General features: G+C 43.5%; 1 protein-coding gene across 1 annotated transcript in view; it reads left to right on the top strand.

The window, feature by feature from the left end:
• LOC149451967 (uncharacterized) overlaps window positions 1-19,244 on the top strand; it is a 45,417-nt gene extending 26,173 nt beyond the window's left edge. The window contains exons 2-4 of the mRNA XM_089689920.1: window positions 2,761-2,887; window positions 4,340-4,413; window positions 13,698-19,244. Of these exons, the coding sequence (XP_089546046.1) occupies window positions 2,761-2,887; window positions 4,340-4,413; window positions 13,698-14,050 (554 nt within the window). The 3' untranslated portion in view covers window positions 14,051-19,244. The remainder of the gene's footprint in view (window positions 1-2,760; window positions 2,888-4,339; window positions 4,414-13,697) is intronic.
• The last annotated feature ends 1,335 nt before the right edge of the window (window positions 19,245-20,579 follow it).

The raw sequence follows: 20,579 nt of genomic DNA, 5'->3' as shown, positions 1-20,579 counted from the left end.
GCCAGGACCGTAATCTGCCATGGGCCCCTGTACCGCCTCCTCATGCTGCTGCCAGGTCCAGAGTGTGTCATGGGCCCCCGTACCGACTCCTCATGCTGCTGCCAGGCCCGTAATCTGCCATGGGCCCCTGTACCGCCTCCTCATGCTGCTGCCAGGTCCAGAGTGTGTCATGGGTCCCTGTACGGCCTCCCATTGCTGCTGCCAGGCCCGTAATCTGCCATGGACCCCTGTACCGCCTCCTCATGCTGCTGCCAGGTCCAGAGTGTGTCATGGGTCCCTGTACGGCCTCCCATTGCTGCTGCCAGGCCCGTAATCTGCCATGGGCCCCCGTACCGACTCCTCATGCTGCTGCCAGGCCCGTAATCTGTCATGGGCCCCTGTACCGCCTCCTCATGCTGCTGCCAGGTCCAGAGTGTGTCATGGGTCCCTGTACGGCCTCCCATTGCTGCTGCCAGGCCCGTAATCTGCCATGGGCCCCCGTACCGACTCCTCATGCTGCTGCCAGGCCCGTAATCTGTCATGGGCCCCTGTACCGCCTCCTCATGCTGCTGCCAGGTCCACAGTGTGTCATGGGTCCCTGTACGGCCTCCCATTGTTGCTGTCTCCATCGCCACACTCTGCCATGTGCCACTTTCAGGTCTCCTCACACTGCTGGTGGGTTCCATTTTGTCATAGGGTGCTGTATGGCCTCCCATTGCTGCTGCCTCCACCGCCACACTGTGGCTCCACACTCTGGTTTTGGCCCCGTGACTGCCCAAATGAGTGAAGTGTGCGGTGATTCTAAGATCGACGGCACTCATCTGCATGTCATACTGACTGACAGTATTATTTCTCTTCCCCAGCAGACTCCAAGGGCATTTAAATTAAAGGTACAGTGTTCTGCACTAATATAAAGGCTCTCTGAAGCCTAGAAACATCCTTTTATAAGTTAAATTCGCAGCGAATATATTCGACTCAAATCAAATTTTTTCCACGAATTCGCCGAATCAGTCATATCGAATTTTTGAATAATTCGCTCATCTCTAGTGCTGAGCTTGATGTTTGAGTCAAAACATAAGTTCAACTCGAACATCGGCCAGTTATGTGTTTGGCGAAATCACAAACGGTAAGGGCGTTAGGCGGGCTATTCCCCTGCCGCATCCCACAATGCATTGGGCCCTGACAGTGCATTACAATTGGCTAAAGCAATGCACCTGACCATACATGATGACGTCACAAGGGGGCCCCCTTGTGACATCATTACAGTATTTAGGAACTGTCATCCCAGCACAGCTGTCAGACAGCCAGGAGCCGGAGTCAAGAGCGGAGCGTTTGTTTTTTCAGGTCGACGGGGGCATCATGATTGATGTTGGATCTACTTTGGGGGACTTTTTTTATTTTTGTTTTTAATAAAGGACTTGTCAAAGACTGTCTCCATTTTTTACACTACACTTTTGTTTTGTGAATGAGTAGTACCATGTAAACCATACTCATTCACATGGGGGGGTGGATCTGGGGGTCACCTTTTTAAAGGGGGCTTCCAGATTCCGATAAGCCACCTCCCACAGACCCCCACAACCACCGGCCATGGTTGTGGGGAAGATGCCCTTGGATAAGGTGCTTTGGGGGGAGTCCCCCCTGTTCCAAAGCACCCCCCATGTTGAGGGCATGTAGCCTGATTTGGTTCAGAAAGGGGGGTGCTCACTTGCTCCCTCCTTTTCCTGATCTGCCAGGCTGCATGCTCGGATAAGGGTCTAGTATGGATTTTGGGAAGGACCCCCGCGCCATTTGTAAAAATAATCTTGGTGTAGGTGTTCCCCTCAAAATCCATATCAGACCCAAAGAAGGGGGGTAACCGGGTTTTTTTTTTATTGCTGGGCAATGCCGGCAATGCAATTCTTTTTCCATTCAGCTGTCAGCTGAAACATGAATGAATGTCTCACTACTAAAATACCGCATGACTTCATAATAGAACTCGTTCCGGATTTTAGTAAATGACCACTTACACTTACAAAGACAGGTACGTAAATATGCGGCTCCATGGAAAAAAGCCCAGTTCTGTGAGGCCGCATATTTGTGTGATGTCGGTGTTAAGGGGTTAAAAAAAATAAAATAATAAAATAGCTAGATAAGGGCTTGATCTATGTTGGGGTGTCAGGGGAAGAGTCAGGGTGGGGATTAAAGGTGAAAGGTTAAAGATCAGAGTCAGTATGTTTTCAGTAGGATTAAAAACAAGTTCTTCTCCTGGGTGTCAGTGTGTTTCGGTAGGATGAGGCGCACTGTCAGGCGCACTGTTGTTTCTTGGCCCTATTGTGGACACAAACATCAATGAATGTATACATATGTGGTATCGCCACAAACATCAGAAGTAGTAGAATATAATATAGGTGTTGTGGTGGTGGATTATTAATTTGTTCCAGTTTTCCTTTGAAAAAAAATTGCCACCAAATAAAGGCGCAATAATAAAAGAAAAGTGTTATAATCCATCTGGATACAATATAAGTGATAAGTCATTGTGATGATATGTACAGTGTTACTAACACACGTCAAAGTTGTAAAACAGCATTCAGACGTTAAGATTTGTTTTACCTTCAGACATTAAGGGGTTAATAGGCAGATTTATTTTTTTAGAAGTATCTGCCCCCAACCAATTAGCTCCCTCTTAGCCCCGCCCCTGAAACGCATTGGCCGTACATGCAACTTTCATTTGAGCTATTTAAATGGAATAAATATTTTTGCTCTCCAACTTTCCTGCGTGACGCATTCTCTTATCAATTCCAGGAAACTTCATCCCCATCGGGCAGAGTGTTGAATGGAAAGACAACTACAGGGATGTGAAGGAGGCCGTCGAAAATTCAGAATTGGATCCGAATTTCACAGACTTCATTGTCCCCATCTTTGTGTACGGGTAAGCGAGTCTTGTGTTGGGAGATGCATCCTTGGAGCACTTTGGTTGCCAGGAACTGGGTGAGGGGCTGATCTGATGATATGTTTGTTGGTGATATGTTCAGAACTGGAAGTGACCATGGGGGTTTAACCATTTGTGGGCGACCCATACAGGCACAGCGACACCCCCACCTGCCTGCTCATGCTGTGATTGTACACAGTGGGAGTTTCTCAGCAATGGTTCATGACCAGGACCTGCTGATGGCTGTGACCAATCACAGCCCAGGGCCCTGTGTTGACAAACCACACAGGGCTCTTTACAGAGGTATCAATCTCCCTGTTTCTTCTCCCTGCAAAGCAGGGATAAGAAAATAAAAATATATTTTGTAAAAAGCAGCAGACATGACACATATTAACACTTGTTAGGCACACAGTTAACCCTTTGATCGCCATAGATTCCATCCCCTTTCCAGCCAGTGTCATTAGTATAATGACAGTGTATGGTATTAGTACTGATCACTGTATTGGTGTCACTGGTGATGTCAGTGGCAGTTAGTCAGTTCCCACCCAGCGTCATTTAGTGTCAGATTGCCCTCTGCACTATCACAGTCCCACTATAATTCACTGATCACCATTATAACTAGTATAAAAAAAATCCCATAGTTTGTAGGCACTATAACTTTCACACAAACCAATTAATATACACTTCTCAGTGTTTTTTTTACCAAAGACATGTAGCAGAATACATTTTGCCCTAAATTTATGAAGATTTTTTTTATTATTATTGTTGGATATGTTTTATAACAGAAAAGAAAAAATATTGTTTTTCCAAAATGTTTGTTTATATAATATAAATAATAATAAAAAAAATACAGTGGCGATCAAATACCACCAAAAGAAAGCTCTGTTTGTGTGGAAACAAAATTATATAAATTTCATTTGGATACAACGTTCAAAGACAGTGCAATTGTCAGTTAAAGTAGCACTGTGCTGCATTGCAAAAATAAAAATGGCCTGGTCATGAAGGGGGTAAAATCTTCCAGAGCTGAAGTGGAAGAGAAAATCTCTTGATTCAGGAAAGGGGGGGGGGGGGGGGCAGTATTACTATTTTTTTTTTTTAACAATACAATACAAACATGACAGCATACAGTTTGTTAGTATAGTCTGAGAAGCAGGTAGCAGGGAAGTATTATTTCATCGCTGTAAGACGATGGTTCTCCAATTTGTCCCGGTGATTGCACTAACAAGGCCACTTCCTATCAAAGGTGGATAATTCCGGAGTGTCTCACTTTTCAGCGTGCATGATATAATAGGTCCCTTAAGCAAAAAATAAATAAAAAACTTAAAAAACCCATACAAAATATTTAATTTCATTAAAAGTAAATATAAAATAATTGTGTGATGTAGATAGGCATGAAAGGGTCTTCTTATCCATTTACATTGATGTCCATGGTGTTCTTCTACTCCTCTCCAGTGCCAAACATAAACTATCAGCTGGAGAACAGCAAGACGTGAAACATTTTTTGGAAAACTGCATACAAATGACAGGTAACTTTTCTGTGTGAATACTTATTTTGGTGACCTTTCCCTTTAATTGCCATCCATTCTACTAACCTTGCTGCCAGCACTTTGGCCAGCATGTGATTGGCCACGTTACCTGTCAGTCAGACACCAGGGGCGGGATTACTGCAGACAGCTGTGGTAAAGGAAGAAAATATTGCATGTGACGCTCTAGAGGGGAAGCAACAGACATATGCGCCTTAGGCTGCAAAGTAAAGGAGTTGCAGCAAATTTTCAGCAAATATAATATTAAAAAAATTTAAAAATGGCAAAGCCATTCGTCCCTTGAAACTGCATATACATTTTTCTGGTGTGAATTGTGGTGGGGGGGGGGGGGGGGGCAAAAACAAATGTTATTAGGCTATGTTCCCTCCAGGTCAAATGTTTTTCGTTCATAATAATAAAGTGAATCAGAAAAATAGCACATTATGGTCACTAGATGGAGCTGATGGTCATTGGAAATATTTATTTGTAATTATTTATGTCTTTATTTTATTTGTATTTATATTCAATGATTATCAGCTCCATCTAGGCCTGCAGATTATTGAACTCCTCAAACATTATAGATTTTCCACACGATAGCACATATGTTTATCAAATGCACATTTTCAGTAAAATAACAAATTTCAGTTAATTTTAGTGCACATAAACACATTATACTACCCAATTTTTGGTTAAATATAAAGGATGGGGGGGGGCGCATGCGCGGCCGGCTCCTGGATGGACGTGTGATAAGCACCGCTCCGTCCGCCCGCCAGATATAGCACGCCTCACACCCAAACCGAGGGACACAGAGACCACAAGGAGGGAGGTAAGAGGTGAACAGACCTCACCAGACATGCCACGCCGCAGAAAAACCCCTGGGCCACCAGAGAAACTCACCCATTTCTTCTCCCCTGCCACCGCCGATTCCCAAGATGGCGCCGGCGGCAGCACAGGGGAATGCAGCAGACAGAAGGGAATACACACAGATCAGCCCATAGATGCCAGGCTGCAATACGCCCTATACCCTGGGGACTCTTCTCCCCCTCTATCCCCCACAACACGCAGCCCGGCTAAGTCCAAACCCGCTTGAATATGGACCCCACAGCTGACTGTCAGACCCTCAATCAGCCATCCCCTCAATTTAATACAGAGATGCCAGTGATAGAGGCATTCCCAGCATCAGACCAACCTATAACAGAGCTATGTATGAACAACATGCTACTGTCGCTGCGACAATCCCTTCATAGCGATATGAAGTCATCACTAGCTGAGATTACGTCAACAGTCAGAAAGCAAGAGCGCAGAATACACCATATTGAATCCAGAATGGAGGAGGTTATCACAGCGCATAACGATTGGCGCTGATTGACGCTCATACTGGCCACACATCAGATGTCGAACAAATTAATCTGAAACTAGCGGATCTAGAAGATAGATCACAACGCAATAACATCAAATTCAGAGGTATACCTGAAACCGTTTCTAACGAAGTACTACTATCCTATATACAACAAGATATAAAATACCTCATCCCATCTCTCTCAGACCTGGAAATAGCCATAGACAGGGCTCACCGACTACCCAAACCACCATTTCTCTCAGCGTCAGTCCCAAGAGATGTCCTGACACGGATACACTTCTACCACATCAAAGAAAAAATCATGACGGCAGCTAGAAATCTGCCCTCACTCCCCTCATCGCATGCAAATATTCGGCTGTTTGCTGACCTTTCAAAAGCCACGCTCCTAAATCGCAGGAAATTTATTACTATCACTAAAGCTTTACACAACCATGGCATAAGCTATCAATGGGGATTCCCAACCAAAATCACCGTTAGGCAACACGGTAACACGGTAAAATGTTCACAATCAAAAACCTTGAAGCGGGCCTGGAGCTGCTAAAAGCGTGGAATATACTACCTGCAGATACTCCACACTCCAGCTCTACTAATACCCAGGAAATGGAAGCAGAGTGACTCTGCTCTACTACTCCCTCTATATATACTTCCAACGCTTCACCTCGGGAAATTAACCTCACTTTACTATTCTCTGGCGATCGGCCATATTACTACAGAAGAAATGTTTCTGTTATCTAAAAATGTTAGGCATGACCTTGTTTACGGTCAGTTTGCAGTAGCGCCTCGTGTTTCTCAAGTTGCTTGCGTTTTCTGCAAGTTATTTTTATCCCCTTCTTCCTACCTCCCTCCCTCCTTTACTGACCTCACCAGTCGAACAACGGCATCACTTCTTTACCAGAACTCTACAAAACGTCATGGAAAACTCTTTCCGACTCACCGTTCGAGCCAAGACCTCCTCCACAATTTCAACTTTGCACGCACGCTCACTCCAAACAACATCTCGACCCCTTCATTAACCAACCTAAAGACATACGCCATGATTAATATTACATCACTTAATGTTCGCAGCTTAAACTTACCCTTCAAGAGATCTATGTTACAAAAAGAAACCCGAACGTTTCAAGAGGACATTCTTTTCCTACAAGAAACGCATTTCACCACAACTAAGACCCCTAAATGGCAATTACACCGATTCCCACACGTCTTTACAGCCACCAACCCCAAGAAGAAAAACGGTGTCCTCACAGCTATAAAGGACTCTATTCAGTTCCATTATATATCTGATATAGCTGACCCGCAAGGCCGTTACCATATTCTAATATGCCACATAAATGACGTACTCTACACACTAGTGAATGTTTATGGTCCCAACAAAAATCAGCTGCGATTCTTCCACAATCTCTAAGCCACTATCTCTGCCCACAAACAAGGCAGACTTCTCATTGGTGGGGACTTTAATGTAATCGGCAACCCTCTTCTAGACTCGTCTTCCAACAAGAGATCCCATAGACAAAGTTTCAATCGTTTTCTCAATGACTTTTATGATATCTGGAGATGTCACCACAGCGACGAGAAAGATTACACCTACTTCTCCCCTTCTCAACTGTCCTATTCCAGGATCGACTTTTTTTATCACGGATAAATGGACGCTACAACATGTACTATCATCAAAAATCGGCACCATAACCTGGTCGGGCCATGCACCAATCAACATTATCTTGGATGATAATCAACACCCTGCAATCCTACCAACAAATTGATCAACTCCTAAATTCCATAAAAACATACAAGGAGATTAATAAAAAGAACCCAAATGCTTTTATTACTAAATCCCTAACAACAGACAGAAACAAACTCCGATTACTACTTCTCTACAAATACGACCTTAACCTTCAAAAGACCAAATCACAATTCTATTCCTTAGGTAACAAAGCCAACTCACTCCTCATAAAAATAATTAGGCAACGGAGACTCAAATCTAAGATCAACCTAATCCAACACCCTACCACTCGCACCTCGCTCACAAACCCACAAGACATAGCTAACGCTTTTACGAGCTATTATCAATCTCTATACAATATTAAAGATGACCCAGACACAACACAACCAACGACCATATCCATCTTCAACTTCCTGGCAACTGTTAATCTCCCCCAACTTACTCTTTCACAGCTTGAATCTATCTCTACACCGATATCTCCTACTGAAATAGAAAAGACAATAAAATCTTTACTGCTTAACAAGTCCCCGGGAAATGATGGATTTACAAACAAATACTACAAAACATTTGCCCCTAATCTAGCACCACATCTATCTGTCCTCTTCAACCAAACAGCCTCCTCAGGACAATTCCCCAAAGACATGCTACAGTCTATAATAATAACCATCCCCAAACCTGGTAAAAACCCCCGAATGGTCCAAAATTACAGACCAATCTCATTATTGAACACGAACATCAAACTGTACGCTAAAATAATCGCCCAAAGATTACTCCCTCTCCTCCCTACATTAATCCACCCAGACCAAGTGGGATTCATCCCTGGTCGACAAGCCCCAGATGCATCCAGGCGAATTATATCACTATTACATAACCTTGAAAACTTTAGACAACCTTCCTTACTACTATCCCTAGATGCTGAAAAAGCATTCGACTGCATACATTGGCTATTCATGAAACTTACACTCCAAAAATTTGGTATTACGAACTGGATATTATCGGCGATTCTATCCCTTTACTCCAACCCCTCAGCTAGAGTACTAACTAACGGTACCCTCTCTCAATCCTTCCATATCTCCAACAGTACTAGACAAGGCTGTCCACTGTCTCCCAAAATTTTTACTCTACTTATTGAACCCCTAGCAGCCAAACTTAGGGACGACCCAACATTTACGGGTATCACCCACCTCAAAAAAGAACACAAAATTAGCCTATTTGCAGACGACTTCATTCTGATGATTACCAACCCCTACAAATCCCTCCAAACGATTCGGACACACCTACACAACTACTCACAAGTCTCATATTATAAACTAAACGAGCCCAAGTCTTCTATATTAAATCTTTACACTTCAAAGAAGACACAAAAACTACTAACCAAACATTTCCCCTTCTCATGGGAGCACAATAGTATACCTTACCTAGGGATCAAACTCACTACCACCACTGACCAACTATATGCTTCTAATCATAAAACACTACTCGAATCCATTCCGCAAGAAATCAAGACTCTTCGCACATCAAATCTTTGGACATTAGGAAGAGTAGCGACTCTAAAAATGTGCATATTACCCAAGATCTTATATATATTTTGCACGCTTCCTATCCCAGTCCCCAATATATTCTTCTCCAAATTACAAGCAGTTTTCGCCAAATTCTTATGGAACTCAAAAAGGCCTAGATGCTCTACAAACCTTCTAATATGCCCAACACACAGAGGAGGAACAGGCCTCCCTCACTTAAAATCATATTACATTGCTTCGCTGTTGGACCAGATCTATTACTGGTGGCATCCAACTAAAGAAAAAACGTGGACTATCATGGAAACACTCCCCCATCACATCCATACGCCCGATAGCATTTTATTCCTCCCTAAACACTATCAACACCGAATCATACTTAAGCATCCTTGCATACAAGATGCCCTCCAAGCCCGGTATGATCTTCTAGCACTTAACCACGCAGACACCAAATTAATCCCTACCCCAATTGCAACTCTACATTTCATTATTCCTTCCCTAAATCTAATACAATGGGAAAATCAAGGCATCTTACATATCCGGGACATCTACACTAAAGACAAACTAGATTCCTTCTCAACCCTCCAAGAGAAATTTCACCTCCCCAACAATGAGTGCTACACCTACACACAAATAGCGTATTCCTTACAACAACTGAACATCCCACATACATTAGCAACGCCAACTGCTACACTCGATTTCCTACAAAAACCACATTACCCTAAGAAAGGGATCTCAACCTTCTATACACTCATCACTAATGCCTAGTTCATGTTAAGAACCACCTCTCTATCCAACTGGGATACTAATCTCTCACTACCAATACAACTCCGCACCTGGGAAAGAACCTTTACAATCACCCATAAAGCTTCCAGATGCAGCTCGCACTGGGAAACATACATAAACATTCTACACCAATGGTACTTAACGCCAACCAAACTATCTTTGTACTATCCTCAACATTCCCCTGATTGTTGGAGATAATGTGGAGAATTGGGTTCACTTTTACATATAATGTGGACATGTAAATCTCTCAAATCCTATTGGAACAAAGTGTTTCAAATGCTTTCTTCAATCACTTCATCACCAATAACGCCAAACCCAGCTTTAGCACTCCTACACATAGGGATCGGAAAATACCCTATAGATTCTCACACCATCATCATACACACACTAGCAGCCGCCAAAATCAATATCACCAAACTATGGAAATCGTCTAACACCCCCTCTCTCTCAGATCTCATTACGGACCTAAATTCTCAATGCGAGATGGAAAAGAGATCAGCACTTTACAAATCCTCTTATCAGAAATTTGAATACCAATGGTCTCGATGGCTACAAAACCCCAACTGTACTGTAAATTGACACTCAAATAACCACAATATATATGAACTCTTGGAATTGACTGGTGCTTAGTCCTCCCCTTTCCCTATACACTCCCCCTCCCCCCTTCTCCTTTCCTTTTCCCTCTCCTATTTTTTACTCTCTTTATATGCAACACCTTACCCAATCATGGTTCACACTAGGTAGGGAATTTACTGAATTTATACCTTGCTATTTTTCGTGAACCGTACTGTTATGCGATATCATATCCTGTCCTGTAAAACCGGTTTCAATAAAAATATTTGAACTAAAAAAAAAAAAATATAAAGGATGGGGTTGTGAAGATAAATATATAACCAGCATGTCATCACCAGTATTTATCTTCAATGATTATCAGCTCCATCTAGGCCTGAAGATTATTGAACTCCTCAAACATTATAAATTTTCTTAAAGCAGATGCCCTGGAGAAAGAAATGGTGGTAGCTTCATTTTTTTTCACACGATAGCACATATGTTTATCAAATGCACATTTTCAGTAAAATAACAAATTTCAGTTAATTTTAGTGCACATAAACACATTATAGTACCCGATTTTTGGTTAAATATAAAGGATGGGGTTGTGAAGAGTAAATATATAACCAGCATGTCAAGCCTTGAAATCCTGCATGCCTGTGAAATGTTGATAAATGCAGTACCCACAATTGTCCATAGGTGGCGCTGTACGGGATGTAAGTGTAGAGGTAACCATGAACAATGACCCCGGAATTATTGTTCTCATTCTATTGTTCACAGTGATGTGTAATGTGTAATGCAATAGTCGTTTTCATATGTAGGCACGCCCTGTCACATGTGTTATGTTCCTATGTACATGTACACTGCTCAAAAAAAATGAAAGGAAAACTTTTTAATCAGAGTCTAGCATCAAGTCACTGAAACTCCTGGGATATTGATCTGGTCAGGTAAGTAGCAGAGGCGGTTGTTCATCAGTTTCAGCTGCTTTGGTATTAATGAAATGAACAAGAGGTGCACTAGATGGGCAACAATGAGACGACCCCCAAAACAGGAATGGTTTTTACAGGTGGAGGCCACTGACATGTTTTCCCTACTCATCTTTTCTGACTGTTTTTCACTAGTTTTGCATTTGGCTAGGGTCAGTGTCACTACTGGTAGCATGAGGCCATACCTGGACCCTACAGGGGTTGCACAGGCAGTCCAACACCTCCAGGATGGCGCATCAATACGTGCCATTGCCAGAAGGGTTGCTGTATCTCCCAGCACAGCCTCTAGAGCATGGAGGAGATTCCAGGAGACAAGAGCATGGAGGAGATTCCAGGAGACAAGAGCATGGAGGAGATTCCAGGAGACAGGCAGTTCCTCTAGGAGAGCAGGACCGGGCCGTAGAGGGTCCTTAACCCATCAGCAGGACTGGTATCTCCTCCTTTGTGCAAGGAGGAACAGGATGAGCCCTGCCAGAGCCCTACAAAATGACCTCCAGCAGGCCACTGGTGTGAATGTCTCTGACCAAATAATCAGAAACAGACTTCATTAGGGTGGCCTGAGGGCCCGATGTCCTCTAGTGGGTCCTGTACTCACTGCCCGGCACCATAGAGCTTGATTAGCATTTGCCATTGAACACCAGAATTGACTGGTCCACCACTGGCACCCTGTGCTTTTCACAGATGAGAGCAGGTTCACCCTGAGCACATGTGATAGACGTGAAAGGGTCTGGAGAAGCCGTGGAGAAACTTCTGCTGCCTGTAACATCGTTCAGCATGACCATTTTGGTGGTGGGTCAGAAATGGTCTGGGGAGGCATATCCATGGAGGGACGCACAGACCTCTACAGGCTAGACAATGGCACCCTGACTGCCATTAGGTACAGGGATGAAATCCTTGGACCCATTGTCAGACCCTATTCTGGTGAGGTGGGTCCTGGGTTCCTCCTGGTGCACAGCAATGCCTGGCCTCATGATCTCATTAGGAGCATGCCCCAACGTTGTCAGGCATGCATACATACACGTGGGGGACATACAAACTACTGAGGACCATTCTGAGTTGCTGCAATTAAATTTCAGCAAAATGGACTCGCCTGCTGCATCATTTTTTCACTTTGATTTTCGGGGTGTCTTTGAATTCAGTCCTCTGTAGGTCGATCATTTTAATTTCCATCAATCAATGGGGCATCCTTATGTTCCTAATACATTACCCCGTCCATGTCAGTATAGAGATCCAGCAGGAGATTTGTCGTCATTGAGATTTTATGTGTTTTCAAAGTGTTCCTTTAATTTTTTTGAGCAGTGTATGTCAGGACGGGTACCTTTTTTTTGGTATTTCTTATTTTGTATCTTACTTCACTTTTTTAAACTTTTTTTTTTTTTACAATTAACTTTATTGCCAACACATAGGCTGCTAAAAGATGTATTGACAAATTATCGGTATTGATAAATCACAGATCTGTTAGACCCCTGATGTCTCCCCTGCCATGCGCTGAAGCTAATAGAGCACAGACCGTGCTTCATTAGCTTCTTCCCCAGACACAGCAGCCAGGTGAAATGACAGTGGAACCCGGAAATGATGTAATACGCATCACTTAAGTGTTCATTCAGCAGAACCAAGACCAGAGAAAAGCTGTTCAATGGTCTCCCTTCCTTCCACCAGATGACACCCACCAAGAATGCTTGTCCCAGCTCTGCAGATGGGACAGCAAAGCCCAGGATACATAGCAGGGGCAGTCGGGGGGGGGGGGGGGCAGTACCTTCATGGAGTATAGCAGCTGCGAATGTGTTTACCCACTTACCATCTGGGCAATTTTGACATTTTTCAAACATGTTAATTCAACATTTTTTTTCTTACAAAAATACTTAGAACCCCAAGAATTTTATATATTTTCAAAGCAGGGGCCCTGGAGAAAAAATGGTCACACGATGTTTGTGCAGCTGTTTATCAAGCACAAATTTTCAGGAAAAGATACGGGGTGTAAGAGTGCTCACACTGTTCTTTCCTGTCAGCCTGGTGGGTTGGTGGTTGCCTTCAGGCCTTACACTGGGCTGGCTCTCTATCTAACAAAAACTACATATATAACCTGGAGGGAATTACACATTCATTGTCTACTGGCCACCATTTATAAATGGCACTGGTATTTTCTTGACTCACTCTATGATGTTTGGATGAGGAGTATATGAACTTCAAAGAAAATAGCCTAATAACATTACATTTTTCCGAAATTTGCAAATAATGAATGTACATGCAATTTCACAGGGGGCCCAGTAATACACAACCACCCCTAGGCACAGGCCTGCTCTGCCTAATTAAAAATGTTCCTTTGGTTACTGCGATTTCTTTGAGATGCTCACTGCGTTTCTTTTTTTCAGGGATTGTTCCGATCATTGTCCTCACCTTCAAAACCACAGGAGATTACATGGAAACTGAGAAACGATTTAGACTCATGGGGGCGGAGACAGTGATCGCCATTGAGAATTACACACTGAAGAAGCACATAAAAACTCTGGGAAGAACCACCGACATCCTGATGGTGATACACAGCGCCTTGAAGAACGTCAGATTCCGCCTGGAACAGCCAAGAAACCCGAGAAGAGAGCGGATAGAGAGGAAGAGATTTATCGACAACTACATCAATGAGATCAGCCGTCATCAGGAGAGAGAAAGAGAGAGAGAGCAAAGAGAGAGAGAGCGAGAGAAGAAAAGTTTATGTGCAATATTGTAACATGCCAGCCTTATGATAACACTATGAGCTGAAGGAACGTTTGAAAATGTTCATCTTTAAATCAAAAACTGTCTACAGATATAAAGTTTAGGGAAATAGAGTTTAATCACCTGCATCTGCCTTGAAAGTGCCCCAATAAGATTGAATTCCAGGCTGTTCTGACTAGCAAAGCTCCATGCCTTCCTGCCTCTTGCACATATCTATTGGCCAGTTAGTCCATCAGAGTCAGAGCCCAATGAAATATGGGGGAAGCTGCTCCAGACATGTCACATCTTTGTCTACCAGAATGACCTGGACATTGGCCACGTCTGCAGGATTTTTGAGATGTTTAAATTTGTTTTTGTGGCTTATCAACATATCTGTCTTTAATTGTTAAAATACAATCTACTGAATGACTTAGGCCATCCATGGCTCATTGTGAGTAGGGGTCAGTGGTGTATCCTCCATGTTTGCAATGTGTGTGTGGCACATGGGCCCTAAGGGGAATGGGGCTGGCAGCTTCTGCATTGCCAGCTCAGAACCTAAGTGCTGTAAAACTCCCCCTCCCCCCCACCAACCTCCCTAACCACAAATGTTGCTGATTGCTGGGACCATCAGGGACCACCAGCATCCTAACAACCAATGACATCACTTTCCTCCCCCCCTCCCCCTCAGTTTTTAGAGGAGGACAGAACTTCCCCCATTCAGACTTGCTCCACCTCCCAGCTCCTGCCCTGCTGCTGATTATTATTAGTATTATTATTATACAGGATTTATATGGCGCCAACAGATAACACAGAACTTCACAACATGAGGGCAGACAGGACAATTACAGCACTATATAATACAGGAGGAATTAGAGGGCCCTGCTCATTGGTGCTTACATTCTAAGAGGGAGGGTCAAGAGATTCAAAAGGTAAAACAGTGGGGATAAGTTGATGGAGAAAATAAAGGGACAGTTGTTGGGGGGGGGGGGGGGGTGTGGCAGGATAGGCCTCTCTGAAGAGATGAGTTTTCAAGGATTGCCTAAAAGTGGACAGAGTAGGAGATAGTCAGACAGGTTGGGATAGGGAGTTCTAGAGGATGGGAGAAGCTTGGGAGAAGTCCTGGGGGAGAGCATGGGAGGAGGAGACAAGGGAGCTAGAGAGCAGGAGGATCGAAGAGAACGATTAGGTTGTTATTTAGAGACAAAGTTAGTGATGTAGCTGGGGACAGAGTTGTGGACGGCCCTGTAAGTTGTTGTTAGTAATTTGAATTTAATTGAAATGTAAGAGGGCACATTTATTGAAGTGGGCACACTGATGTAACAGGGGGGCATTCTGATGAAAGGAGGGGCACACTGATGTAACAGGAGCTCAGTGATGAAGGGAGGGACACATTGATATAATGGGGGCTCACTGATGAAGGGAGAGGTACACTGAGGTAAAGGGGTTCTCACTGATGTAAGGAGGGGCACACTGATGTAACGGAGGGCTCTCTGATGAAGGGAGGAGTACACTGAAGTAATAGGGGGCTCACTGGTGAAGGGAGGAGCACACTGATGTAATGGGGGCTCACTGGTGAAGGGAGGGGCACACTGATGTAATGGGGACTCACTGATGAAGAGAGGAGTACAGTGATGTAATGGGGGCTCACTGGTGAAGGGAGGAGCACACTGATGTAATGGGGGCTCACTGGTGAAGGGAGGAGCACACTGATGTAATGGGGGCTCACTGGTGAAGGGAGGGGCACACTGATGTAATGGGGGCTCACTGATGAAGAGAGGAGTACAGTGATGTAATGGGGGCTCACTGGTGAAGGGAGGAGCACACTGATGTAATGGGGGCTCACTGGTGAAGGGAGGGGCACACTGATGTAATGGGGGCTCACTGATGAAGAGAGGAGCACACTGATGTAATGGGGGCTCACTGGTGAAGAGAGGAATACAGTGATGTAATGGGGGCTCACTGGTGAAGGGAGGAGCACACTGATGTAATGGGGGCTCACTGGTGAAGGGAGGGGCACACGTAATGGGGGCTCACTGATGAAGAGAGGAGCACACTGATGTAATGGGGGCTCACTGGTGAAGAGAGGAGTACAGTGATGTAATGGGGGCTCACTGATGAAGGGAGGGGGCCATTGATGTAAAGGGAGCTCATGATGAAGGGAGGGGGCCATTGATGTAACAGGGTTCTCCCTGATGTAACGGTGGCTCACTGATGAAGGGAGGAGTACAGTGATGTAATGGGGGCTCACTGGTGAAGGGAGGGGCACATTGATGTAATGGGGGCTCACTGATGAAGGGAGGGGCATATTGATGTAATGGAAGCTCATTGATGAAGGGGGGCAAACTGATGTAACGGGGGCTCACTGACGAAGGGAGGAGTACAGTGATGTATTGGGGGCTCACTGGTGAAGGGAGGGCCATACTGATGTAACGGGGGCTCACTGATATAAGAGGGGGTACACTGATGTAACGAGAAGCTCACTGCTGTAAGGAGGGGAACAATGATGTTACGGGGGGCTCACTGATGTAAGGAGGAGAACAATGATGTAACAAGGGCTCACTAATAAAAACATGGCGGGAGTTTTCACATGACAACACACATGGTAACACACATGGTAACACACAAATAGGTGCAAATGGGTACAGAGAGTTTCCCTTTTAGAAACACACTAAACTGCAGCTTGTAGATGTGAACCCGCCCCAAAAGAAAGAATTGGATTTCTACATAAATTGCATTTTCATGCAGCAAATATATATGAGTTTCTATGTATGAAAATGGACAAGGCTGAATGGGCTAGAAGGTGGCTGTATCTCCTCCTGACTGCCTGCAAACCTCTGAAACGTGATCCACCCCAGATCACATTTGGAAGGGGGGGGGGGTGGCTACCATGTTTGCCCAATGTGAAAGAGGCCTAAGGCAATGTGCCTGTGTTGCAGGATGTCTCCTTGCATGGCAAAGCTTGGTAGTGTCTTCCAATTCCTTACATGTTTTGGGTACATTGGCAGCCCAATATTTTCAATAGGTTAATGTGCAATTGATGCACCGCAAAATATAACTGGGCCCTCTAACATGGAATTTTTGGCCCCAGCAAATTTTGATTATCCAAAAACATGACTGGAGGATCTTAGAACATTATCTGTCCTGATACATTTCATGGTGATTACATGAAGGTGACTAGGTTACCTGTGTAGCTGTAAATTTTTTGGGTCCCTAGAGCTTATGGAATAGCTAAGGCAATGCATTTGATTTTTATGATTTCTGACTATTGATCTGCTTTAAGCCCAGGTGTAAAATCTAATAGCTGGATAGTTACACAGCAAGGTACAGATTGGTGTAGGATGGGGCACAACACGTTCCCATAGCTACGCCTTGTACCTGGAGAAGTGGGAACCATCAAAGGTAAAGTAGTTATTCCTAAGTATGTATTCAAACATTTCAAGAACAAACATTGAATTTAGTCTGATCATTACTTCTCTCCTGCAAGAACATACTGACCACACCCAGGTCCTTACTGTGTGGTAAGCTACTGTACAAAGCTTCTACGTCTAGGGCCACTAATAAAGTATTAGCCGGGACTTGCATATCTTTGATTATTTGCAGCAAATCCATAGTGTCTTTGGTATACGATGGTAGACTGGTGACATGTGGTCTTAAATGCATGTCCACAAGAGTGCTTGCATTTTCTGTGAGCCCACCACACCCCGATATGATGGGCCTACCTGGGGGTTTTGTTATGTTTTTATGCACCTTCAGGAGGTCATAGAAAGTGGGGAGACGTGGCCACTGAATGGTCAAAAATTCCTAATACTCTCGGGGATAATATTCTTCAGTAGGTCAGCATTAATAATATTGTAATAGGTTATAATCAGTCTGTTTACTATGCTTCGGTTTGTGAATGAACTGAAAGTTCTGTACAGAGCTCTTCTTGTCCATTCATTCTGTGCAGATGAGGCTCAATCTCCTTTCTCTGTCTCAAAGGTGGAACATCAGAGGTTTGTTTAGACCCCTGATATCTCACCAATGGGGCTCCTGACAAAATTGTAAAAAAACCTGACAAGTTAAATAAAGATGTCACCTTAAAGATTATATTATTTTACAATATTATTATTGCATGTTACTTGTTCAGGATTTCTTCTGTATGTTTAAGAGGCTATATAGAAGACATATATTTAAACTATAATATTGTATCTTTGTACTAAACATCCATAATAACTACAGTCAGGTCCATAAATATTGGGACATCGACACAATTCTGCTCATTGTAATTGGGATAATGAAGGAATAACACACACCTGGCTATGGAACAGCTGAGAAGCCAACTGTCCCATTACTTTTGGTCCCTTAACAAGTGGGAGGCACATATGGAAACTGTTGTAATTCCTACACCGTTCACCTGATTTGGATGTAAATACCCTCAAATTACAGTCTGCAGTTAAAGCACATCTTATTCATTTCATTTCAAATCCATTATGGTGGTGTATAGAGCCAAAAATGTGAGAATTGTGTCGATGTCCCAATATTTATGAACCTGACTGTATATAGCTACACTATAATAAGTATATATCTAAGAGAGTAAAAAAAAAAAATAAAATACCAGAAATAAAAAACTATCGACACCAGTGGCGGAACTACAAGGGTCACAAAGGTTGCATTTGTAACCAGGCCCTTGCGTTCTTCTACCATGGGGGGGCTCCAAGACAGCAAGAAGGGGGCCCGCTGTAGATCATATGAAAGGGTCCTGCTGCGGAACCATAAAATAAGGGACCTGCAACAGAAGTAAAGGGCCCCGGGATCAGTGAGAAGGGCCCTGGGTTTGGAAAGAAGTGTCTCGGCTCAGAGGGAAGGGCCCCAGCCAAGGGTCAGGGAGTCTCTTCATGGTTTCTTGCACCGGGGCTATGAAGGTTCTAGTTATGCCTCATCCCGTGTCCTTAGTGTTCTCATTTGAGTTTCAGTTGGACCATGACTGTTTGTTTCACTTGTTTAGAGGTATAAAAAGGTATTAAAGGTTGGTAGTTGTTTGCCTCACCCCTCATGTTAATGGTGAGGAATAATTTATGGTATGTCCTACTTACGTCATTGTTGAGCCATGAGTGATGACTGAGCTTGTTGCTGATTTCATGGTAAAATCATATTACTGATGTGAATGTACAATATATATGTAAAGTGCTGTGTAAATTGATGGCGCTATATAAGTGCCTATAATAAATAAAAATAAATGATTAAAGATACGATGTTGTTTCATACACTGTATACATTTATTATGTAGTAAAGACAAATCAGTTTTATTTTGTGGTCATTTCTATTGCCAGACTTTATGATGTAAGCGTTATGATTTGGTGGCCCCCAGGGTTCTCATCCATACAAGGCGAGGGGTTCTCTGACCCTTTTCAAAAAACGCACTGGCTGAAAATGCACAAATGTGAACCACATCCATAAGAAATCATGTTAGATGGACCGTAGTGCGTTTCTGCAAACTGGAAAACGCACTGAAATCCGCAATAAATGTGAACCTAGGGTAAATTGGTCCCTGGTGATCCTGCCATGAAGTTCTTGGTTAGGCTACTTGTAGGGAGATAATGCCCTGTCCCGTCTCCCTATGGCTTTCCTGCATTACCACCCCCCACCCTGAGAAATACCAGGCAGTCATTGTACACCTAGACAGGAATTAGGTGCAAAAAAGCTGCAGGAGATCAGCAGCACTGAGATGTAACAAAGTATTAAAAAAGATTTTATATATAAAAAAACCTGTTTATGATACACAGTGTGCAGAGCCAACTACATGTCACTAAGTCAGGTTTTACCTCAAATTTAAGTTTGAAATAAAAAAGGAAAGCAAATAAATACAATTGTGGCAAATTTTGAAGGTCACAAAATGCTCTGTTTTTGGAGATCCCATCATCTTTAGTTATTATTTATTCCTATATCTGCCCCATGGACAGACATAAGAATTATGTGAACATTAAGGCTCCATTCACACTTAGGTGTTTCAAATTGCAGCATAATCACAAACAAAATCGCGGGACGACCAAAAAAGGTTCCGGAAACAGTTTAGTGCATCCCGCGATTTTCTTTGCGCAATCGCAGCACATTTTACACTGCGAAAAACGTGTTTTCAGGTGCCATTGAAATAAATGGCACCTGATCAGCGGAATGCATGTTTTCACATTTTCACAGCACCAGGGCCGCTTAATAGCATCACTGGCTTCTGGGCAAAGTAATGCACTGGGGCCCCTACCAGCCTGCCCCAATTTACACTCCTGTTCTCAAGAATTAAAGCAGAGGGGCAGCCTCTGGAATGACAGCGGTCACTGGAAAATATATAATTAACGTGGGAATTTCTCCCATTTCATAGAGTGCAGCAACAGCCCTGAAGAAGAGAGAGTATTTTCTCATGAAACCGTTGGCTCATCATTACTCTCAATAAATGCCTCTTAATCTACCATCAAAAGTGCATTCTTGCGGACATCAGACTCCTTTTCTATTATCCCAAGTATACCTCAAGGCCGTCCCATAAAGGCAGAAGCCCAAACTAAGAGAGTTTACCATCAATATCCATCATTGGG

Source organism: Staurois parvus, unplaced genomic scaffold (genome assembly GCF_062004578.1).
Source record: "Staurois parvus isolate SC_StPar_1 unplaced genomic scaffold, SC_StPar_1.0 ptg000503l, whole genome shotgun sequence".
NCBI lineage: Eukaryota > Metazoa > Chordata > Amphibia > Anura > Ranidae > Staurois > Staurois parvus.
Note: the sequence above shows the minus strand (reverse complement) of the source record. Positions and strands in the feature narration are given on the sequence as shown.